General features: G+C 43.6%; 1 protein-coding gene across 1 annotated transcript in view; it reads left to right on the forward strand.

The window, feature by feature from the left end:
• The window catches only part of LOC126248382 (uncharacterized), a 549,077-nt gene that overhangs the window by 44,085 nt on the left and 479,038 nt on the right, over positions 1-25,954 (forward strand). Inside the window, exon 2 of the mRNA XM_049949323.1 lies at positions 7,103-7,306. Within this exon, the coding sequence (XP_049805280.1) occupies positions 7,103-7,306 (204 nt within the window). The remainder of the gene's footprint in view (positions 1-7,102; positions 7,307-25,954) is intronic.

Here is a 25,954-nt window from a genome sequence, read left to right on the forward strand (position 1 = left end):
AGCTCCCCCAGCCATTCATTATTTGTGGTGATTTTAATGCCCACAATGTGCTTTGGGGCTCTGCAATTACCTGCCCCAGGGGTAGAGCGATTGCGAGGCTTCTCCTGTCATCCTGTGCCTACTTGCTCAATGGAGGACAGAGTACTCATTTCTGCACGGCGACTGGGTCGTTCTCTGCCATTGGTCTCTCGCTTTGCTCTCCAGCTCTTGCCGCCAGTGCTCACTGGGAAGTGGTTGCTGACTTGCATGGCAGTGAGCATTTCCCAATCTGGATTCACCTGCCAGATGGCATGGGGCCCGAAAGGAGACCACCACGATGGGTGCTCAGTGGAGCTGACTGGACACTTTATAGCCAGTTGGCCCAATTCGAACACTGCGAATGTTGAGGTGTGGGTGGATCATATTACCAAAACGGTCCACCACGCCGCTGCAGCATCCATTCCACAGTCCACAGGCCACCGGAAGAGGCCACCTGTGCCTTGGTCGAGTGCCGAATGCCGCTCTGCAATCAGGACCAGGCGTGCGGCTCTGCGTCAGTTCAAGTGTCGGCCGACTGCTGAGAATCTTGCAGCCTTTCAGGTGGCGAGGGCAAGATGTCGCCGCATTATTCGTGAGAGCAAGAAGAGGTCGTGGCAAACGTTCCTGAACACCATTAATCGTTCCACCAAAAGTTCCATTGTGTGGGAGACCATCAGGAGAATTTCTGGCAGAGGAGGGAGGTGCCCCATAGCTGCTGTAATGACTAACGGCACTCTCCACACGGATCCGCGAGACATTGCCCAGACTATGGCAGCGTATTTTGCCACAGTTACTGCAACAACCAGTCAGGATCCAGGTTTCCAGCGCCATAGAGCGGTTGCTGAGAAATGTAGTCTGAACTTCCAGTCCACCTCTCATGAAGTTTACAACTGCCCATTCTCTATATGGGAGCTGGATTCTGCATTGTCTGGAGCTCGTGACACATCCCCTGGTCACGACAGGATCCATTACAGTATGCTATGGCACCTCACAATGCGCAACAGAGAACTCCTCCTCGCACTTTTTAATGACATTTGGGCGTTGGGTCACTTTCCTGACGCGTGGCGTGAGGCAGTTTTAATCCCTTTTTTAAAACCTGGGAATGACCACACGAGCCCAAGTAGCTACCGTAGTATTGCCCTCAAGAAGCAAGAAAGAAAAGAAGGCAAAACTGTGCAATTGTGACACTGAAGAGGCCTCAGAAAATGAGCCAGGACAATTCTAGTGCTTAAAAGCCTTAGAAATGTGAGTCTATATCAGAATTTGTAATAAAAAGAACTTTAAACCTCACTATCTCAGAACTACATTTTTTGAATAAATGACCATTTTCTGGAAAAGTACTGATCGTAGAGACATGAGGTTTCCACAGTATGCCAAGTATGAGATTCAACAGAAAAAGTATACCATGGTGTTTAATTTTTATATTAATTTATTTACAGAATTCTGCCAAAAAGTTGCATGTTTGAGAGAAAAATCCTAACACATGTCGCCACATGATTTTTGCAATAAGTCTAGTTCTGTTCATCTCCAAATGTGCTTTCAGTAATTATGGAAAGCTGGCATCTGAAAAAAATTCTAAGATAATGGGTCGCAATGTTTGATAATATAACATTGGCTGCATAGGTCATACAATGTCCCCTTAAATTGTTGTGCACAGAGAGGCATTGCACTCACCATGTGAAACTGTGTAGTGTTGATTCACAAGCACCTTTATTCTCAATGTGTTCTTTGAAGAGAACTTACACAGAGAGTCTGTCAAATGTACTGTGACATCTGCACATTATTGAGACAACCTTGTACAGCATGTGATTCCTGATGTGGAAGAGTGCAGCTGTGTGGAAACCACTGTTTTCATCCAAGATGGGGCAACATCTTGTATCGCTTGTCCAATGAAAGATCTGCTTAATACAACCTACCACGAACATATTATCTCGAGAGGTTTTCCGGATGCGTAGTGTATAAGATTGCCTGACCTGAATCCATGTGACTTTGGGCTCTGGAGATATCTAAAAGAATGTGTTTACCAGGGACTCCTTTAGTCTCCATCTGATCTGAAGGCCAGTATACAGGGACACAGTGCTCAGATTCCATTGGAACAGAATCTGTTGCTCACATCATTTTATGGGTGTAGCATCTTGTCAACATCTTCAGTCCTCATATCGAACAAATTTTGTAAACAGTGGTTAATAATAAATCCAACATTATGCTTTTTCACTTGTTTTATCTTTTTACCTACTTCCTGTTCATAACCCGTATGAATGGAAACATTTCTATATGTCTTTCTTGCATCCACAGCACTGAATTTGCAGCTGGTGGCCAAAATTGTAAGTACTTTTTTTTTCAGCATAAATCAATGCCACATTAAAAAATTAGAATATGTACCTAGTTTTAACTGCCATACGATAATTGCAGCCCCCACACGCGACTTCTGTGAGTAGCTGCACTTTAATTATAGCCACCCGCTAGGACTGATCCACGTTAAACCAAATTCGCCCCATACCGATCTGTTGGTTATTGTACTGTGGAATAAATATCCTGAATGAAATCATCCATAAGCAATGAGGTCATTTGCATCACTTTGTAAAACATGAGCTAGAGATACTAGTTGTTGAGCAAGTAAGTACCAACCCAAACCAAGGGTTGGAGCCAACTTCCACCCTGGCTGTAGAATAATTTCAGATGTTGTGAGGTGAAGGAGGGAATGCACTCCTGCATGTATTTTTAATACAGTGTTTTGTGAAATTTTAAATGAGCACAACTACCACTTAGCTGCAATTACAGATGGGCCTCTGTTGGTTCCTCTGTGGTTTTTCCTGATCTCGTCCTCAATACCTGCATGTTTAGGGAATTAACTGTGTATGATGCACATGATTTTGAGGGCACTGGTGCAGATACGTATTTGGACTGCTAATTGCCATTTGTACTCTGACTGCAACTGCACTTCAACCTCTACCTAACCTGTTCCTAATAGATAAAGTACCCAGGATCCCCCCACCCCTCCCCCCACCCCTCCCCCCACAAAGGATGGAGAAGTATGTCTCATTCTGCTGGGTACCAGTACCCATGGGAATTTAATGCAAGGAGGACGTGACAACCAAGTAGGCGAGTACCTTAAATCGTGTGGATCAATATGCTATCTCCTTATATGCTACATTTTAGCTCTTGAGCTATAGGGTCATGACTCAGTGTAAAGAAAAGTGGCTACAGGTGATGGGCAATAAGTTGCTGTTGCTAAATCAACTACTCTGCTGTGGTATACCTCCTTCTAACCATACAAATGAGGTGGTGCTCTTCTCACTCATCCATAATAGCATGCAGAACATAATTCCTCCGAATTTTTAATGTGAAAACTCTTGGTGCATCATGTAACTATGTCGGTGCATGAGAAATGGTGTGCTGTAATTGAGTTTTTAATTCCAAGAGTTCTTCCACACATGGAGCAACCTCTCCTTCAGCATGACAATGTGAGCACCATGATAGACTTCTTGGATTCACTGTAATCAGTCATCCTCCATAAAGTCCCACTTTGGCCACATCCAATTTTAGTCTGCTTGCAAAACTTAAAGAACACGTTCGAGGCCTTCACTTCGATAGCGATGGAGTGATGCAAGCAGAAGTGAGGTTGTGGCTCTGTCAAAGGCAACAATGATTGTATCAACAAACTTCTCTCTCATTCAGAGAAATGCATTCATCACCATAGTGACTATGTTGAGATGTTGAGAAATAAATATGTAGACGTAAAGAATAAAGATGTAGAATGTTAATAAAGTTTGTTTTATTTAAAAAGGATTAAGAGTTTTCACAGAAAAAAATCAGAGACATAACTTTTCAGTGTGGCCCCCTACAAGTAAGACACAGTTGTATGGCACAGTGAGAAGACTATCCAATGTGTGGTGTTTGTGGCATATGTTGATCAGCCAGAACATTATGACCAGTGACCTGCTATCAATATAAACCCATCCAGACAGTAACAGCATCACATGGTGAGGAATGACTGCTAGTCAGACACACACATGGTGCATGTAGTATTAGTGAGCGTATGTGTAGAATGGGGGAGGTGCATGATCTATCAGAATTTGACCAAGTGCAGATTGTGATGGCACAGAGGCAGTGAACTGGTGGAACTAACATCAGACTTTAATGCTGGGCAGAGTACAAAGGTGTCTGAACACTCAGTTCTTTGAACACTCCTAACGACGGGCCTCCGTAGCCGATGACACATGCATGTGCCAATATTAACACTATGACATGGACAACTAAGACAGAAATGGGCCTGTGACCATTGGCACTGGACGTTGACGTAGTGGCAGAGCGTTGCATGGTATGACAAGTCCTGATACTTTCTTCATCATGCCAGTGGAAGGGCATGAATCCGTCACTCATAAGGGGAACAGCTCCTTGACACCTCTACTGTGGGACAGAGACAAGCTGGCAGCGGCTCCATTCTGCTCTGGGGAACATTCATGTGGGCACCTATGGGTCCAGTAGGGCTGGTGCAAGGCACCATGATGGCTAAGGAGTATCATACACTGCAGACCTCGTACACCTTTTCATGATGATCGTGTTTCCCGATTTAAGTGGCATTTTTCAGCGAGATAATGCTCCTTGTCAGAAGGCCTGGAGTGTGATGGAGTGATTTGAGGAACACAGTGACAAGTTCCAATTGATGTGCAGGGCCCCCAACTGTCCAGATCTGAACCTGATAAACACATCTGGGATGTGATTGAACATGACATCAGAGCTCACTGTTCCCCTCCCTGGAATTTATGGGAATTAGGTGAGTTGGGTGTGCAGATGTAGGGCCAGCTCCCTCCTGTGACCTACCAAGGTCTCACTGCTTACATGTCATGATGTGTCGCCGCTATTATTCGTGCCAAAGGTGGGCATACCGTCTATTAGGTAGGTAGTCTTAATGTTCTGGCTGATCAGTGTTCAGATCAAGTCACATTTATTGTGACTACATTTTGCATTCTGACAATATTTTGTATTCTGACAATATTTTGTATTCTGACAAGAGGACAGAAGCTTAGTTACCCAGTGTGCCCTCTATAGCTGATAATGAGATGAATGAGGTACAATTTTTAAGATTCTGTGCCATGTCTGACTTGCTTCCTAAAATATATGAGGGTTTTTAATGTGTGTTTCTTCAACTTTGTTCTGTGTAATTCATGGCAAAGTGCTTCATAGTGGACAGTGGGATGTCAGTATCCAGTGGGTACAGTATTTCAACAAATGACCACTTTGCCATCATCAGAATTGAAGGCCTTTGGACTTGGCACCAGGCTTATATCTCCTCCTCACCCTCCTGCCTGGCATTCTGTATGAGGCCCACATCCAAGTGCGGGTGTGCCTCGAGCATCTCATCCTCACACTCCTCCCAGAGCCAGGCCGTACCATCCAAGATTCGCACACAGGGACACATGCTGGTGGCATCTCTGCTGCTGCTTTGCCTGCTCCTGAATTCAGTTTGTTATGGGAGTTCTCTTTCCTCTTCTCAATCAGACTCTGTACAGGTTCCTTGGCCTTACTAAGGATGGCATCACTATCATGATTGATCAGTGACTCCCTTACTTGAATATCAATATATACTGTAATTAGACAGCACCAGAAGTTAGTTGGTGTCAGAACCATAGTATGTGAGCTACAGCGTGTACCATAAGAAGATGAACAGTGACCTAAATTTATATTCGCACAGCTGCCACTACGAGGCACAGAGGAGTGGTATGCTCAAAACATAGGTACATGTGACTTCCATGTTCCCTGACAATGGGAGTCTGAACCAAAAACTTCTGAGGATGGTATTGCAGAAAAAGAGATAAACAGAGTGACAAATTCAGAGAGCTCTGCATCCTGCGCTAACTTCAAAACAAGTGGAAACATAAAAGGAACCTTAGGAGGATTCGTCTATTGCAATTAATCAATTTTGTGGTGCAGTAGTGGGGAAGATTGGACGAATTATTTGGAAATATAAAGTGGAAACTGTCTTCCACCTCTCATTAAAATACAGGCACTGCTTGTTAGCACAAAGGATGACCTCTAACTACAGAAATCTATTGTTTATCAAACCTCCCTTTCAATGTGGCGTAACTTATATAAGCCAAATGGTGCATACTGTCATAGATCATTGTCAAGAAAACCAATGACACACCAGACTTCAGCAGCCTATACATTTGACAGTCACGGAACATTGCCTATCAGAATTACATGAAATGTATTATGACTGTACTAACATTCTGAAACAGATGTCTTCTGGGACTGTGTGATTAAAAATCAATTGAGATTTGAGAAAGTGAGCCGCTGATCAGTCGTGATCCTTAATTAGACCTGGAAACCCACACTGAGTTTGATTAAGAAGACGGAGGAGATATCCTATGATGAAATGATTTCGGAGCTGGGCAGAGCAACAGCAGGGATGCCACCAGCGTGCGTCTCTGTCTGCAGATCTTAGACAGAACGACTTGGTGGCAGGAAGAGTGTGAAAGAGATACTGGATGCATGCCCTCACTTGGGTGTGGACCTCGTACAGAACACCAGGTAGGAGGGAGGAGCAGGAGGCATAGGAGTTACAAGGCCAGCGCCAGCTCCTTGGCATCCAGTTCATCAGTACGCTTTGCTGAAATGCGGTATTCATTGGACACTGATGCTTGTCTGTTCATCCGTGAAATATTTTGTCCATTTTTAATCTGTCATTACAGGGATGGCTTATCCTTTTTTTGTTATTAATTAGGCAGTCACACACCTCTCTGTCAGTGTTGCATACTTCTGGTGTACTCCTATTTTAGTATTTTAGACATTTAAACCACATTTATCTTCAATTTTTTTGCTAAGGATGCTGATAGTCCCATTATTGAGTGCCTGTACCTACAGTTTTGGACAAATTTGCCATAGAATTTATAGGGATTCATCCCATAGTAGGTGGATTGAGTGGGTAACATGTTGCGTCTGATTCAGCTAATGCATGCATGTATTTTTCATTATAACATGAGTGTTAAAGTTCTTTTGCTTTTTGTTGTGATGATCTTGAATGTGGACTTGTTTTCAAGCTTAACATGTATCTGATCTGTTCATATACTTACCTATGCAGGAATCGGTGACACCTGAAACACTGCCGCGGAAAACCTTAAGGCCTCGCAAAGTTAGATTTGACCTGCCTGTGAAGGAGAAAAAAGTTTCACCATCTCAGGATAAATTGAAGGAGTCTAGCTCTCGTCAGAAGAAAGTGAAATCCTCCCCATCTTCTCCAACAGTTAAAGGGTCATCTGTGGCAAACAGGACAAGAAAAAGAAAGGTACATTTTTTGGATTAATAATCTAATGAATAGAAGGCTTATACATATTTACTGCTGTCTGCTCATCCTGAATGTAGAAAATCAAATGCTTTCACTCAAGTGCACCCACCCACCCACTAACTGGCTTGATGCTCTCACCTTGTTTTACTATTGTCAATCTTATTGGTGTACATTATGTTTTTAGCCATTTCACTTTTACTCTTATGGATTGTAACTCGCTGTCCTGCCCCTTATGCCTCTGTTTCATAAATCTCTTGGAATTTATGCTTTAATCATAATCCTGTTGTTGATGACTATGATAAACTGTTATTAAAAGATATACACAATAATGTGGAGTTTGGCTTTTATTTCTCTTCACATTTATTAACACACAGTGTAATTCAGTGATCAGCTTTGTAAATTATATTTTTGCATACTCATTAAGTTAAACAAACTCATTCTTTTCACATACAGCAATAAGGAACAAAATATCTGTGCATGTTGGAGACTCAGTAAGAACTTTACCGGACTGTCACCGTAGTAATTGTACATTTTGAACTTTTTTAAGACAACAATTGACAGGGTGAATATATTTTACAAGATACATGTTAACTCTGCTGTCTTGAGTTTTTCAGTGTGTAAAATTCAATGCAGCAAAGTTAACTTGCAGTTTCTAAAATACACACATAGCTACCAAATACTGACTGACTGATTTAGTGATTATATTAATGAACACCAGCCGCAGACTGACTGAGGCTTTGGGTGGTACGCCTACTTATAGACATGCATATTATAGCAATTAAAAATTGGTAAAATTCTGAATTATTCCATTTTAGATATTAACATGAAAGACTGGTCGGTTAAAAGGGACAAAGATGTGGTAGAGAAGTATGTTCATTTAACTAAGACGTGTATAACCAGCAAATAGCAAAATCATCGGTACGGTCTTATGGGAGAGCAGTTTTAATGTGCATGTGGATTCCCAAAGTTTGCCAAAAAATCTGTAGAAAGTGAAATATTTAATAAACTAACAGGTTATTTTAGTGAAATTATACATTTTTGGAAAGAGAAAAATCAGGGCCACAAAGCTGAGGCACTGAGTTTCGGAAAGAATGATGGTCTTAATATTGAAACTTTCTGGAACACACAAATTTTATATACAAATAGGTTTCAGAGTGTTAAGTTTTTGGTGAAAAGTAAAATGTTTGTTGAAAAGTGAAGAATGATAGATTTAAATGAGTGATATCAATCTTGAAACAAACTGTACTGAAATCGGACGTGTATGTGATGTACAGATGTAGTAGGTCATGAACACATCTACAGATAAAATGTTTCTGTAAGAATCAGATATACTATTGCCATCAGCAATCAGTATGAAGTTAGTCATTTCATGAACTATCACATACATACTACTAACAAAACCAGAGAAAGAAAGTATTACTGACATTAGGAGTGGTATAAGAACAAGTAGGATAATCCCACGTTACTATTGCAGGATTTCATTTCTACCTAGCTATAAGGAATTATTTATTCCATTACTGTCCTCTCAAAGCATGAGACAGGTGGGGAGTCACTTGTGCGTGGAGGAGGCACCTCTTGCTGAAAATGTACATAGTAGGGGTGGTGGTGTGTCTTCATCTGCTCTCTGGCCTGCAGATGTGTGCACTCATATGCTTCTATCTCTGAGGCAGTTATTTCTGATGTTTTGCACAAACAGTACTTCCAGTGCCTCGATATTGTCACTTGTACATACAGGAGTGATGAAAAAAATGTGAACACCACAAACGCAATACATTACTATACCTAATAAGGCGTAGGAAAACTGTTAGCATGCAAAAGAGCATCCCGTTGTCTCCGAATTGATAAATTCAACTCCTGTATGATGTACCTTATACCATTCTTTCTGCAAAATAGTGTCTGTTTCAGGCAATGATGGTACAGTTGTCTAGCGATCATGCACCCATCTCCTTTTTTCCAAAGTAGACCACAAAGCCTCAATAATATTAAAATCTGGTACTGGTGGCTGGGACGATTCATCCTAGTGCTTACAAAACCAGTCGCGGACAATGCGGGTAATGTGAACATATTCCCTGTTGTCTAGGAACACAGCGTTACCATTGGGTAACAATCACTGTATCGTGGGACAGATGTTATCAGCCAGGATAGTCACTTAATTCTTGGCTGTAATGTGACCTTGCAGAGTAACCATGGAGCCCATGGAATACCATTATATGGCTGCCCAAATAATCACCAAATCCTCAGTGTTTCACTCTTGGTACCTAAACTCATCCAGGAGTTGGAAACAGTATAAAAGAAGACTTATCCAATCAAATGACATTCTTCCATTGTTCCATAGTCCAGGCTTCATGACTTTGGCATCCCATTTTCCTGTTACAAGCATTTGCATCACTGGTGAGTGGTTTTGGAATCCCAGCTCATCCTGCAATTCTTGGTCCAAAGTATGTCAGAGCACCAAAGAGGGCAAAACCTAGAAATCCTCCTTTTTAACGTCAGTTGGGCGTCAGTTCATTTTCCCAACTTGTGGCGAGAAGCAGTTTGAATACAACTTTTAAAACCCGTGAAGAATCACACATACCTTGTTAGTTATTGTAGTGTTGCCCTCATTAGCTGGGTGTACAAGGCCTTGGAGTTGATGATCTTAGAATCCAGGCAGGTCCTGAGTCACTCTCTTTGTGGGTTGAGGAAGTATCACTCTACCTTTGATAACATTGCTCTCCTGGAGGTGCCCATACAACAGGCTGGCTCTCTGGTGCTGCTATCACCTCCTGGGTATATTTTTTGATGCTGAGAAGGCCTGTAATAGTAGTTTGAAATGTCATCCTCAGGAATTTATATGAATGGGGTTTTTGAAGGTTCCTTCCTCTCACCATGCTAATTTTGCTGTTAGTCAGTGACATCCTCTCTACCCTCTTTGAGCACCTGTTTCTAGATATTTCAGGTGTATAACACTTCGGTGACCAAGCCCAAGCGTAACTTGAGCCACAACAAAGGAGCATATCTCGTGCTCCAGTTTTTCATGATGCAGGAGCCACCTATCATTTGAAACCTGGACTGCTTTCATATCTGAGTAACCTAGAGATGTGTTGCTATCTGTCCTGTGACAGGTGCTGCCTTCTGTTGTCAATTTCTGTAATTGATTTGAAAGAGGAAGTAGTGATTGTAAGAGCTGCTATCACAACTGATAGCCATTGCGTGCCCGCATCATTGTGAATTTCGTGTATTTACTTGTTAGTTTTTGCAGTTTGCTATAGTTTGTCTACAAATATGTCACATTTGAGTGAGCAAGAAGTTTTGGAAGCTCAAGAGGAAGAATTCAATGATTTTGCATCAGAAGGAGAAACATCAAGATGGGATCAGGCTGAAGAAGATTCATATTCATGTAAGCTGCAGTTTGCTACAATTTTTCATCACTAATATTGTTGCTACATATACTGCTGCCGTAAATGGATTTTAATTGTATTTTATTTGTCTTAATCTTTTTTTTACAGAGGATTTTAAAGACAAAGCAGCATCCAGCATGGGTTTCCAATATTGTTTGGAGAAGATGAGACAATTTTATGGCAAAATAAACAGGGAAAAAAACCAAGCTCGTATTGCCGTGATTGTAATGTACCTCTGTGTATGGCAGAATGCTTCAGACTACTTCAGGCAAAAGCCAGTTGTGTGCAAAATAAAGAACTAACCTCTCACTGCGTTTTGGAAGGATGATTGTACTTTCTGTCACAATTATTGTTAAATTTTTATTATGTCAAAGAACTAAACTAATAAGAAAAATAAACATTTAAATTTGGCATCTTTTAGTGTGTATTACCCTGTAAGATGTGTTAAACACAAATATGCCTGTAGCATTTTAAAAAATGACATAAAGGTCTGATCATCAGGACTCACAATTTTTATGAGTAGCTGGGGCACAAAGCGTAAATAATTTTGTGTCCCTTATCCACATTGTATTTTAGTATGAATGCTAAAGATGTTGCAGTTGTACGTCCACACCAATCATCTCCCCCTCCTCCTCCTCCTCCTCCTCCTCCTCCTCCTCCGTACTTCACTGTTAGCACCACATGTGGTTGCAGGTAATGTTTTCCAGGCATTCACCAAACCCAAACCCTTTCATCGGACTGCCACTAGGTGTAATGTGATTCATTATTTGAAATCACTCTCCTCGACTATCGTGTGCCATCCTCTTTAACTCCCTACACACAGTCATTGTGCTGGCTGGACTGCTGCTAGCACTTTGTTAGTCATGAGTGAGTCCGTCTGCTGATTTCATGTGATTGTTTACAGCCACTCCGTGCAAAGCTGAATGGTTTCAATCTACCAGTACATGAGATTGGTCTGGTCTTGGTTTAGTTGTAGTTGATCCTCAACATTCTCACTTCACAATCGTATCACCAACAGTCAACTTGTGCAGCTTTAGAATGGTTGAAATGTTGCTGATGGATTTTTTTTTTTTTTTTTAACACAGGTGACATCCAGTGACTAGTCCATGTTGGAAGTCACTTAGGCGTGCTGGCCGATATGTTCTACTGTTTCTACTTCTCTACAAACAACACAATATTCCCCACCATCATTCATACTGATTGGCCCACCTCTCGTAACAGAGCAAGGTGGCACAGCGGATAGCACCTTGGACTCATATTTGTATGATGGTTTAAATCCTATCCAGCCCTCCCGATGTAAGTTTTCCATTATTTCTGTAAATTGTTCCAGGCAAATACTGGGATGGTTCCTTTGAAAGGGTATGGCTGATTTCATTCCCCATCCTTGAAATAATCAGAGTTTGTGTTCTGTCTCTAATGACCTCGATGTCAATGGAACATTAAACCCAATCTTCCTTCTATTTGTCCAGATACTCTTGTTCAACTAGCTATCTGCATTTAGCTCACACCTAAGAGAACAAAAATACACAGCCAGTGGCATAAGAAAATGCCTGTCAATACTACAATTTGCTAGGAAAGAAGAAATAGAAATCATCACATGTACGATGAGACATACAGACATTATTTTGATTGAACAGATGAACCTTGGGGAAAAAAGCTTCCAAAAAACTTCAGCATTGTTCTTCAAACCTTCAATGTGGAGACATTCTTTTGCTTAGACATTCCATTAACGCAGATAATGTAATTTAGTTAAATTGCATAATCTGTTAGTTAACGAAGTGAATGATTTCTGGATGGAAAGCATGTTGCCACTGACAAATAAACAAAATCCAAATTTATATGCTGTGTGTGTTATTGACAAACATCTTTGGCACATGCTAATAAATGAGTTTATGTATCAGAAGTTAAATTATATGAAAAAATAGCAGTCACATGATTCATTTGAAACACTGTAGATCAATGTGTTTCGAAAGCTATTGTCTTTCGTAATGCAGATACTGTTGAAGATGAATACATGCACTTGGTACTATTCTGGCAATAAATAAATGAAAGTTCACTCTATTGGGTAGCATATATCAATATGAGTGAAGTGGGGTTAATGGGGGTGAGGGTGAGGGTGGAGGTGCGTGCATGTGCGGGGGCTAGCAGAGATTGAGGCCAGGAGGAATGACTATTTGAGGATGTGTTTCAAGTACAGTTCCCATCTGTGTAGCTCAGAAAACTGATATGAGGAGGGGGGGGGGTTGGCAGGGGGGAGGAGAGGGCATACCCAGATGGAACTTTTTGTGAAACAGCTGATTGGTGACCATGCCCTTGTAAAATGCTGTGCAAAGGTTACTGTGGAGATGGCATATGACATGACTGCTTTTCATATCACTCTTCCTCTGATAGCGTAGTGTATGTCTGTGGCAGGAATGGCATGGTATGTGCTGGGTGGACAGAGCAGGTCTTGCACATGATTCTTTCACAGGTGTATGACCCATTTGGCGAGGTTTTGAGAGTGGCAGTGGCATTAGGATCTACCAGATTATTTCATAGATTTAATAGGCAGAAGAATGCCATTTTTAGGGGTGGGAATGGTTGTGGGTAAGATATTCCTCATATCCTGACATGAAGCCCTGATGAACAGTTTCGTTAAATTGTTCCAGTTGATGCTGATTCTGGGTAATGTGGAGGGGGAGAGGAAGTGCTCCTTTGCAACTGGTTTACCAGGGTGGTCATAGGATTGGTTGCATGTGTTAATATGTTTTGGGAGAGTTGTCTGTGAAGGCCTCAGCAAGACCAGCATACTGTCGAGGCATTGTGTGTCACAACAGATACGCTGTTGAGTGGTGCCTAGACTGCATTGCAAAGAATTTGTAGCGTGCAGTGGATGGCAGCTATCAGAGTGAAAATACTGTTGATGTTTAGTGGGCTTCATTTATATTGATCTTCATGGAGACATTGGAGTGGAGGACTTTTAATGTCCGGTATTCCTGCGTGTCATAAGAGGCGACTAAAAGAAGTTTCACACATTTCAGCCTTTATGTGATGGTCCCCTGTAGGGTTAGACCTCCATACTTCCAAGTTTTTTCCGAAGAGCTAACCAATTGGGGAAGGGCACGTTACATGGTGCATCGTGTCCATCGTGCATTGAGATCTTTCGCCTGCTCTCTCATCGTCACATTGCAGTCCCGCTCACTCTCCATCTCTTGGGTTAGGATACATTACTGGGCGCAGTTTCCACCATCCACTATGCTGTGTCGCTTTCTGCGCCGCCGCCGACCATGGACTTCTTTGCACCTGATATCCAGCACAGTAGCCAGTCCGTTGTTGTGGGGCCCCCCATGTACCCTGTTGATTGTAGCCCCCTGACAACACAGGGATTGCTCTGCTGATGCCTGCACCATTAACTCCTCACGTATGCCAAGGAGTAGTTGCCTATCTCCCTGGGGCATCGGGACTCCCGGCAATGGTCATCCTGCCATGTGGCCCTTGCTGTGGCAGGGTGGCGCCTGTGGGGAGGGCTCTTGGTCGGAGTGGGTGGCATCAGGGCAGATGACAAGCAATGAAGTGTGGGACATCTTCTCTTGCTGGTGGCCAGCTGCCAGCAGTCTCTAAGCATTCCATGGCTCAATTTAATGCAAACATATGAACCCAAATCGTTTCCCACCCTGGCCACCCCTTGGGAGGAACTAAAGGCTAAGAATGGCAGCGAAGCTTATTCGTCCCAATACCTAGTATGTACGAGAGCTGATGGGGATTACTTTGTGTCGATGAAGCCTCAGATCTTTGTAGAGCATTTAGAGGACAAGTTTGGGGAGGTGGAGGGCTTGTCTAAAATGTGGTCTGGGTCAGTCTTGATAAAAACAGAATCCTCTGCCCAGTCATGGGCATTACTCGCTTGTGACAAGCTGGGGGATGCTTCTGTTACTATCACACCCCATAAAAGCTTAAATATGGTCCAGGGGACTATCTTCCACAGGGATTTTCTTTTACAGTCCGATGACGAGGTGCGCGCCAACTTAGAGCAACGAGGTGTCCATTTTGTCCGGCGGCTCCATCGGGGTCCGAGGGATAAACAGTTTGCCACCGGTGCCTTCATCTTGGCCTTCGAGGGTGACACATTAGCCGAGAAGGTGAAGGTGATGGTCTACCGCTGTGATGTCAAGCCCTAAATCCCTCTCCCGATGCGGTGCTTCAAGTGTTGGAAGTTTGGCCATATGTCTTCCCACTGTGCTTCCAGCCTCATATGTCAAGATTGTGGTCGTCCATCCCATCCCAATACTCCATGTTCCCCGCCTCCCATCTGTGTCAACTGCGGAGAGCACCATTCCCCTTGCTCGCCGGACTGTAGCATTGTGCAGAAGGAAGGAAAATAATGGAATACTAGACCCTGGACCGACTGACCTACACTGAGGCTAAAAGGAAATTTGAAAGGCTCCGTCCCATGGGTGTGACATCATCTTATGCCGCTGCTATCACTACTGTTACAGCCCCATCCGTTGCACCAATCATAGTCATCTTTCAGAGTTGTAAGACCACACCTGCCCCCTTGATGGTGGGGGGCACTTCCCTCCCTGTTGCTCCCGCACCACCTACCTCGAGAGCAGCACCCCTTCAACCATCAAGGACATCAGTCCCCACTTCTAAGCCGGAGAAGCGTAAGTCTTCTTTGGCTTCTCATGCTAGTAAGGTGTCCTTTGGGTCACTCCCTTCCCAGGTTCCTACCAGTGGCAATGCACACACACCAGTGGCTGAAGAAGCCTCAGGTAGCTGGTCGTAGGACTTCACGCTCCTCTTCAGTCCAGGAGACTGAATCAGAGAAGCCCTCCCTGCTACAGCAACCCAAGGAACAGCGCGAAAAATCGAAACTGAAGACCTCTAAGAACAAGGAAATTGCGGTGGCGCCAACACCACTGCTACCTAAAAGCTCTGCGTCTGTGGCATAATCTGTCTCCTTGGTCCCTTCACGCCTTTTTTGGCTGTGGACAATGTCATTCTCCAGTTGAATTGCAGCGGTTTTTGCCACCACCTTGCTGAGCTCCGACAACTTATCAGCCTTCACCTTTTCATTTGCATTGCTCTCCAGGAAACTTGGTTTCTGGCGTTACAAACCCCCGCCCTCTGTGGCTATCGGGATTATTATGAGAATCGGGCAACTTATGAGAGTGGTGGAGTCTGCGTTTACATCCTTAATCTCTTTACAGCGAGTGTGTACCTCTTCAAATGCCTTTAGGGGCTGTCGCTGTTAGGGTGTGGATGTTACAGGCTGTTACCATCTGCACTATCAATCTTCCACCAGACAGTCATGTCCCACACCATGTATTGGCCCACGCTGATAGCCCAACTGCTGCCACCTTTTCTGTTACTGGGTGACTTCAATGCTTATAACCATTTGTGGGGTGGATTGGTGGCAACAGGCCGAGGCATTGTCACTGAGCAAGTGTTGGCACAGCTCGACCTTTCTCTTTTAAATGATGGTGCCTCTGCACATTTCAGTGTGATGCATGGCACATACTCAGCAATTGACCTTTTGGTCTGCAAGCCTGGCCTTCTACCGTTTGTCCAATGGAGTGTGCATGACTACTTGTCCGGTAGTGACCACTTTCCAATCTTTCTGTCACTGCCCTAGCTTCACTCACCTGGGCGCCTCCCGAGATGTGCTTTGAATAAGGCTGACTGGGACTCGTTCGCCTCCATTGCAACTATTGAGCCTCTTTCTCATGACGCCATTGATGTGGTGGTTCACACGGTCACCACCAGAATTGTGTCTGCAGCGGAATCTGCAATTCCCTGTTTTTCTGGGTCCCCTCGGTGGAGGACTGTGCCTTGGTGGTCACCAGAGATGACTGAGGTGATTTGCGATTGCAGGCAGGCCCTCCAACGTCATAAGCAGTGCCCATCACTGGACCACCTCACTGAATTTAAGTAGGTCCGTGCCCAAGCCCGATGCCTTACTAGCCGACGTAAGCAGGAGTGCTGGAAAAGCTATGTCTCCACCATTGGCCTCCGTATGTCTCCGTTGCTCTTTTGGAACAAGATTACGTGGTTCTATGGATTTCAGACCCCCCTCAACATCCCTGGGCTTCCCATGCATGGAGCAGTCTGTACTGACTCTGACATAATTGGGAACTCTTAGCAGAGTATTATGCTCAGAATTCCACTTCTACGAATTACCCGCTGGCCTTCCACTCCCTGAAAGAGTGGTTGGAACATCGAGCCTTTCATTCCATACGCGCCACCCTGAATCGTTCAATGCTCCATTCAGTGAGTGGGAATTCCAAAGTGCCCTAGCCGCTTGCCCTGATACGGCTCCCAGGCTGGATCGCATCCACTATCAGATGCTCAAACACCTCTCAGTGAACTGCCAGCAGTGCCTCCTAGAACTTTTCAACTGCATCTGGGTTGATGGTGAGTTCCCATCACAATGGCAGGAAAGCATTGTCATCCCTGTGTTGAAACCTGGCAAGAACCCACTGGAGGTGGACAGCTACTGCCCCATTAGCCTCACCAACGTTCCGTGCAAGTTGCTCGAACAAATGATGAGCCGGAGATTGAGTTGGCTACTTGAGCCTCAGGGCCTTCTGGCTTCGTCCCAGGGTGGGTTCCGTAAGGGCCACTCTGCCACAGATAATCTGGTCTGCCTGGAGTTTGCCATCTGTTCAGCATTTGCCTGCCGATTGCATCTGGTTGCCATCTTTTTTGACGTGCAGAAGGCATATGATACAACATGGTGACATCACATCCTCACCACGCTTCATGCATGGGGTCTTAGGGACCCGCTCCCAATTTGTATTCAAAATTTTCTGTCACTTCGTTCCTTCCACGTGCATGTTGGTCTCTTCCATAGTTACTCCCGAGTTCAGGAGAATTGGGTCCCGCAAGGGTCTGTCTTAAGTGTGTGCCTCTTTTTAGTTGCTCTCAATGGGTTCGCTGCAGCTGTGGGAATGTCCGTATCGGCTTCTTTGTATGCTGATGACTTTTACCTGTACTATAGCTCCATTGGTGTTGCGGTCGCTGAACGGCAGCTGCAGGGCGCTATCCGCGAGGCGCAGTCTTCGGCCGTATCATGCAGCTTCCAGTTTTTGGCCACCAAGACTTGTGTCGTGCATTTCTGCTGGCATCACACTGTTCACCCTGAGCCATGGCTTTATCTTGACAGTGAACCTCTTTCTGTGGTGGAGACACATTGGTTTTTGGGACTAATTTTTGATAGCTGGTTGACTTGGTTTCCTCATATTCGGCACCTTAAAAGCACGTGCTGGTGCCATCTTAACACTCTTCATTGCTTGAGTCACACCAGCTGGGGTGCCGATTGGTCTACCCCTCTACAACTGTATCAGGTGTTGATTCAGTCCCATCTCGATTATGGGAGCCTGCCTTACGGTTTGGCATTGCTTTCCGTTTGGCGGCTGCTTGACCCCATACTTCACTGCGGGATCCAACTCGCAACTGGAGCTTCCCGCGTAAGCCCTGTAAACAGCATACTTGTGGAGGCTGATGTCCCTCCAATGTGGATCCGTTGCCAATGACTACTGGCCGCTTATGGTGCATATGTTTGTAGCTTGCCCGGGCATCCAAATTATAGTCTCCTAATCCCCAACTCGGTCGTCCATCTTCCAGAATGGCGGCCCCGGTCAGGCTCTACAGTCGCGGTTCGTGTCCAGGCTGTTCTCTCGGGGCTTGAGTTTTTCCCTCTTCCACCTCTTTTCTGGGCCGATATAAGTATACACCCCTGGTGTGTGCCCCGCCCATGCCTTCGGCTGGATTTGGCACAGGGCCCGAAGGACTCAGTCCCTCCTGAGACCTTCCACCACCGCTTTCTTTCCATCCTTACCACGTTTCATGGCTCTGACGTGGTCTATACCAAAGGTTCGATATTTGCTGGTCAAGTTGGTTATGCTATTACTCTTGGGGATCATTCTGAACAATGCTCATTGCTGGCTGGCTGCAGTGTATTCACTGCAGAGCTGGTAGCCATCTCTCACACCATAGAAAATATCTGCTCCTGCTCAGGTGAGTCCTTCGTCATCTGAAGTGACTCCCCCCCCCCGAACAGCTATCGACCAGTGTTTTCCTCACTCTCGTCTGGTGATGGCTATCCAGGAGTCCCTCCATACTCTTGCACGCTACAGCCGCTCTGTGGTCTTTGTGTGGACCCCAGGTCATGTCTGCATCCCGAGTAATGAACGAGTTGGTACACTGGCCAAACGGGCTGTGATGCACCAGTCCTGGAGATTGGCAAAAGGTCCTTGGTACCAGGAGTGATGAATTGCACACCATGCCTTACCCAACAAACTTCGGGTCGTCAAGGAGACTATCGGTGTGTGGCGCTCCTCCTTGCAGGCGTTTCGCAAGGATTCCGCTGTTCTCTGCCGGCATCGCATTGACCATACCTGGCTGACGCATGGTTATTTATTGCGCTCCGAGGACCTACCTCTCTGTTGCTGTGGTTCAGTGTTGACAGTGGTCCACGTTTTTTCGGACTGTCCGCTTTTAACTGCGCTCAGGCAGATGTTTGCGCTTCCTGTTATGCTCTCTGTTCTTTTAAAGGCTGACACCGCAATGGCAGGCTTCGTTTTGAGTTTTATTCGCGCAGGGAGCATGTATCACTCAATTTGAGGGTTTCTCTCTCTTTTTGTGTTGAGTCTGGCCTTTGGTCTACGGTTTTAGATCGGGGCTTTTAGTGTGTCTCTTGGTGGTTGGCTTTTCCTTTTTTGTTTCCACTGTCGGCCAACCACTGTAACACTCCGCGTGTTTTTTTTTTTTTTTTAATTCCTCTTTTCTGGTCTTTGTGTATGTCTTTCTTGTTCTGTGTCATCCCTTGTTGTCTCTGTTGCTTGTTTTTCTTCTTTGTGGGCATTTTATGGTCGTGGAATAAGGGACCAATGGCCTGTGTTCTGGTCCCTTCCACCCACACAAACCAACCAACTAGTTTAATGTCCATGAATGCTGCATATTGACCTAGGCTGTCTGTTAATGAGGATAGTGTTTCTTAGCTCTGGGTCCAGATCATGGTGATATCATCAGCGAACCAGAACCAGCCATAGGGTTTTAATGTTGGGGTGACTTGGAACACCTTTATAGGCCTATAAACTGGTTGGCATAGGAGGGTGCCGTGTGGATATGTATAATCATTACTAGGTTTTGTTTATATATCCTGCCATTACAGGGGAAGTAGTCGTGGGGGAGAATGTAATTTGTCAGATGTATAAGGAATGGAGCTTTGAATTTTGAGTCAGTATGCTGTTGTGAGAGAGACTGTTCAAGAGCAACAAAGCCATGGGAATGGTGTGGAGGGGTCTAGATGGTAGGTAGTAGGGTGGGGATGGTTGAGAGATGATTATGGAGGTGGTCTGAATTTTTGGTATTTGATTCTCTTGTGCAGCCTGTGGGTTGGTGTTGGTCAGTAAGAGCTCATGCTCTTTCCATAAGACCACAATACAGCTACAGTGGGTTATAGAGGAAGTTAATGAATTTTAGGAAGATGGAAATCATCTGTACAAAACAGCTTTTGATCCAGAAAGCCTCCTCACCTTAATCTCTGCTAGTCCATCCCCCTCACCCATTTCCAACCCTATCCACAAAGAACCCACTCCTCTCATTCTACTCTCCATTCATACCATCCTCTCTGTCGTCTCTGTATGCCACATGCAAATCTCACTGCCTGATGTGGAGAGAGTTCACCAGTGCCTCATTTCTGTCCTGTGTGCTTACTGCTTCTCGTTCCCATTCTCTGCCTGCTTGCATTCTTCCTCCCTCACACACTACTTTCGATATAACCCCTCTCGCAATTGAGAAGCAGTGCCTATTGAATGCAGTTAGGCAGATGAATATGTACTCTGTAGTTGACTCTGATGAAGGATGATACCTGAAAGCTTGGCAACATTTGAAGCCTTATTTATGTGCCTATTGGTCCCTCAATGGCTCATCTATATATGATGCATTGTTACCTTTACTCCCTCTATTACTTATATTCTATGCAAAGTGTTGGATAGAAAATTTTGATGTCTGTTCTGGTTGCATGTCTTGTGACAATGCTTTGCACACCTGTCTTGTGAATATAACTGTTAGTTTAACATGTAACACATGTTAAGTTATTGTAGGCTAGTAAACACACTCTGTGTCGTAGGTGCATAGGACATCCCACAGTGGATGCGGAAGGGCTCAACAGACTAAGGAGCAGGGCTGTTCTTGTTTTGGTGATTGCGAGGGCAACATTTATTGTATTTGACTGACATGTTCTATTTAATAAAGGATTTCGGTATTAGTGGGACTTTACTTACCACAAAAGTTGTTATTCAAAGTGAAATTATTTACCAGTTATTATTCATTAAACTGTGATTGATCCCTGTAAAATCATCTATTTTTTTCAGTGTCCCCTAGCCATAATGCCTGTTATTTCTTTTAGCTGCTGTATCATCATTTTACTTGTTTTTAACTACAAATTTTATAAAATGTAAGTTATATTTATTTAGTGTTTTTGTGTGGATGAGTGAGTGAAAGCAAATGACACTGGGACAGAGTGGATAATATCTCAGTCAAGAGATTTTTACCTCTAAATACTTGTAAACAGTTTAACCACTTTCACCTCAAGACAAATTGGTGGTGGTGTTCATGACCATGATGTTGAGTACACCAATCATACAACCATACAAATAAATATTAAATTTTCTACAGTGTCTTTTCTTCTAGTAATGCTTGCTCAGTAATGTACTCATGGGCTAGAAAGGTTGAAGAGAATTACAGGCAAATGGCTGCTATCAGGTGGCTTTTGAGATGTGTCTGGATGCCTTGGTTGGGGTAAGACTATGAAAGCAAAGGTTTACGGTTATGGTTCCAGTAGAGGCATACACATTGGAATCCATGTTATAGAATCTGAAGGCATCAGTTGCTAAGATGCAGAACAACGGGGCAGGTGGGAGCAGAAGCTTACACAGTTAATGTACGAAGAGGTGGTGGTGATGGAATAGATGTGAATATCAAACCTGCCAACTGTGATTCACGGAAATTGGAGCATTTTACGGTTTTATGGACAGTCGGTATCATTTTACAACTTCATGGACTAAAATTGGAAACATTAACATTTGTTAATCACCCCACTTCCATACAATCAATTGTTTGCATGGGCCGAACTTAAGTCTACGATAATTGCTAACTCATTCTTTGATGTGGTTCATATTTTTAACTGTGTGATGTTTATGTTGTCATTGGAATTGAATTTAAAGCCGGGATAACAGTTCTTCTATGTGAATCTTACATGTCGACAGGCTCTGCTCCACAACTTCTTTGTTCTCCTCTGTTCGCTTGTTGTGATTTAACCCGTATTCTTTGACCACGTTTAGACTAATTACATTCGTTCCATATACAGGGTGTCCCAGCTATCTTGTCCACCCAAAATATCTCTGGAACAATAACAGCTATTGGAAAACGACTTTCACCGGTATCAATGTAGGGCTGGGGCCCATGAATGTACATATCTGGAAACATTCTAAAATGAAAGCATATGTGTTTTTTAACACATACTTTTGTTTTTTGAAATGGACCTCCTATATTTTTTTCTTCAGCAATCCATAGCATGACAAAGCACATACACAATGGCGTTGATTGCATCGCAATATTCCCATTACATCCCGAGATATTGAGACGCGAAGTTGACGCTTGAAACACCCGACATGCGCTGCTAGCACGCGTCCTGAGGCTCAGACGTGAACCCCATGCTGCCCATAATCGCGATGTGAGTGACATGTGTAATCACACCTCCATACTTATCAAGAGGTCCGAAACGAATAATACGATCTGCTGCCATCAACTCTCATAAGCACATAATGGTTTCCCTCTTGCGTGTTTTACGTATCTACGTACACAATATGAACCAGTACCGATCGGTGTACACCCGTCAGGTTGTCTTATTTATCACGCAAACCCAAAATAAGGTTTATCTAATGCATTATATGACCCATTGTGCATGTCGCGCAGGGCCTGGCTCTACCTAGTCAAGTGTCCAACGTAGTTCCCACTACTGCCACAGTTACCACTTCGCCTTGTTTATGATTTGCGACCCATGCAAACTCCTGTACTCCACCACCCTCCGAGCAGCCCATTTGTTGTTGCTTTGGCGTGCAGTACACCGCTTGCCAGTGTAGTCGTGCATCAGAGTAATCTAGTGACGGCACGGAGGTAGTACACATTGTGAATAAACGTTGTGTTGTGGAACTTATACTGTGCAGTATAATGTACACACATGAAGATATGGTAGAAATACTGCTGATCTATGGAGAATGTACGTTGACGGGAAATACGTTATGAGATTGCTTGTTTGTTGATAGTACTGTTAGCAAACATTATGATTATTAAGTTAATATGTCTGTGTTCTACCCTACTATCCCGAGATATTGAGACGCGAAGTTGACGCTTGAAACACCCGACATGCGCTGCTAGCACGCGTCCTGAGGCTCAGACGTGAACCCCATGCTGCCCATAATCGCGATGTGAGTGACATGTGTAATCACACCTCCATACTTATCAAGAGGTCCGAAACGAATAATACGATCTGCTGCCATCAACTCTCATAAGCACATAATGGTTTCCCTCTTGCACGTTTTACGTATCTACGTACACAATATGACGTAGGTGGACGAAATGCTGTTCAGGCAGAACGACTGTACAGAAGACGATTCCCTGACAAGCCATCGCCTTCGCGCCGGATGTTTGGTTGTCTCACATCTCGTCTACGTGAAACGGGAAGCTTAAATCCAAGACCTCGACATCGTCCCAGAACACGCACAGATGAACGTGCTGAAGTTGCTGTGCTCGCTACCATAGCTGTGAATCCTCAAATCTGCACACGTGAAATTGAACGTGAAGTTGGTGTGTCGAAATCAAGTGCACAGCGTATTCTTAAACGTCATAAATTTGATCCTTACCATGTTCATTTACACCAGGATCTTCATGGAAATGACTTCCGCAATAGGGTAACATTTTGTCGGTGGGCTCAGCAAAAACCTCTGACTAATCCAAACTTTTTTGCAGATGTTCTCTTTACCGACTAGGCATCATTGTCCAACAAAGGAATTGTCAATATGAGGAATATGCATTATTGGTCCGCAGACAATCCAAAATGGCTCCGTCAGGTAGAGCATCAACGTCCGTGGAAAGTTAATGTTTGGTGTGGGATTATTGGAGATACATTTATCAGAGCTTTCTTTATAAATGACATCCAAAATGGCAGACAATACTCCAGATTTATACGACACAATCTTCCTGTTCTCTTGGACACCGCTGGATTATTTTCTTTGGGGAGCAGTGAAGGATGCTGTTTACCAACATGAACCAACAACACCAGAGGACATGAAGCAACCCATTATTGATGCTTGTACAGCCATCAAAGAGGAAACAGTAGCACGAAGTAGGGCATCCTTCATCCGCAGAGTGACCCTATGTATGCAAGCCAATGGGCATCACTTTGAGCATGAGATGTGAACGCTATGTTTAGTATGTAGTGCTGGTATCACAGTGGAAGTTCCTACAAAGGGCCATTTTACCCAGTGATGTTAAGAAACATTTGTTTGCAACAATTTGTCATTTAACGCATTAGATAAACATAACATTGATAATTATGTGATGATAAAACTAATTGGTTAAACATGGTTACATTCATCTTCTATGTCCTACCTGAACTTCCTAAATCAAAACATTTTTACCTAAACAATGGTAAAACTTTTAGTCCACTTGCTCGTTTCACTAAAACCATTAACATTAATTTTACTATTATGAGTGAATGATTAACTGTCACTTGCGCTAGATCTACAGTAAAGTAAAGTTTTAGCGTTGAACGGCATTACCTTTTTAGTAACGGATTAACGATAAGCGAAGTTAACTTTGTGACTAACGTTGCAGTACACAGATACGTTACAGAACTGCATCACCCCTAGCCTATGGGATAAATACCTGCTGGAATGTACGACTTTAATGCAGGATGGCAGCAGACTGTATTATTCGTTTCGGACCTCTTGATAAGTATGGAAGTGTGATTATGCATGTCAATCACATCGCGATTACGGGCAGCATGGGGTTCACGCCTGAGCCTCAGGACGTGCGCTAGCAGCGCATGTCGGGTGTTTCAAGCGTCAACTTCGCGTCTCAATATCTCGGGATGTAATGAGAATATTGCGATGCAATCAACACCATTGTGTATGTGCTTTGTCATGCTATGGATTGCTGAAGAAAAAATATAGGAGGTCCATTTCAAAAAACACAGTTTGTGTTAAAAAACACAAATGCTTTCATTTTAGAATGTTTCCAAATATGTACATTCATGGGCCCCAGCCCTACATTGATACCGGTGAAAGTCGTTTTCCAATAGCTGTTATTGTTTCAGAGATATTTTGGGTGGACAAGATAGCTGGGACACCCTGTATATATATGTGTGTGTGTTTTTTACCATGTGCATATTCTTTGTTCGCGATTTTGGTGTCATGTTCATATAATGGTTTAAGACTTTGTGTGCTTTGATGTGTTTCAATGAAGTGTTTGAGTGCCTGGAGTGTTTATGTTATAATTTTATGTGATGTTCAGTGATCCAGGTTCCTTTCGATGTTTCAATACATATTGAGACATTTGTTCTTGGACATTTCCATGAGCTAGATTCCTATTGTAGGATTCATGAATAAATCTAACAAGAAACAGTACTTCCAGACATTTAAGGAATCATATTCGGTTGATTTTCCGTGCACACTGAAATCAGGAAAAACAGAAAAATTTGCCTTTTGCGCTGTATGTGGGTGTGATATTAATATTGCTCATCCTTCCTTCATTCTTTCACGTGATCAGGCCCAGAGGACCGTGCGCCACCACAGTTAGAGCTCTCCATCCGTCTCTGTCTTCTGCTATCTGTCTCCAGTTTTCCGTGACTCCCAGCTGCATGGTGAAAGAAATCGTTTAAGTAATCGTGAAGTGCAGTAAACATGTAAGTTATGTTAAATCAAAGGAAGATAACAAGAAAATCAACACCTTTTTTTCCGAGCTTGGAAATGTTGTCAGTGACATAATAATTATCCGAGTGTCGGTTTACTTCCTTTTTGGTGGAATACAATGTGCCCTTAACTTTGGCTAATCATGGTGGTGCTTTATTTAAGATGATGTTTCCCACATCAGAAGTTGCAAAGAAATATAGCTGTGGTCACAAAAATGACATGCTTGTAAATAAAATGGCAAAAAGTGCATCATCTGAAGTTGTTACATGCCTTTAGGATGGACCATTTTCTTTGGCAACAGATGGGACCAA

Source organism: Schistocerca nitens, chromosome 3 (genome assembly GCF_023898315.1).
Source record: "Schistocerca nitens isolate TAMUIC-IGC-003100 chromosome 3, iqSchNite1.1, whole genome shotgun sequence".
NCBI classification, from domain to species: domain Eukaryota; kingdom Metazoa; phylum Arthropoda; class Insecta; order Orthoptera; family Acrididae; genus Schistocerca; species Schistocerca nitens.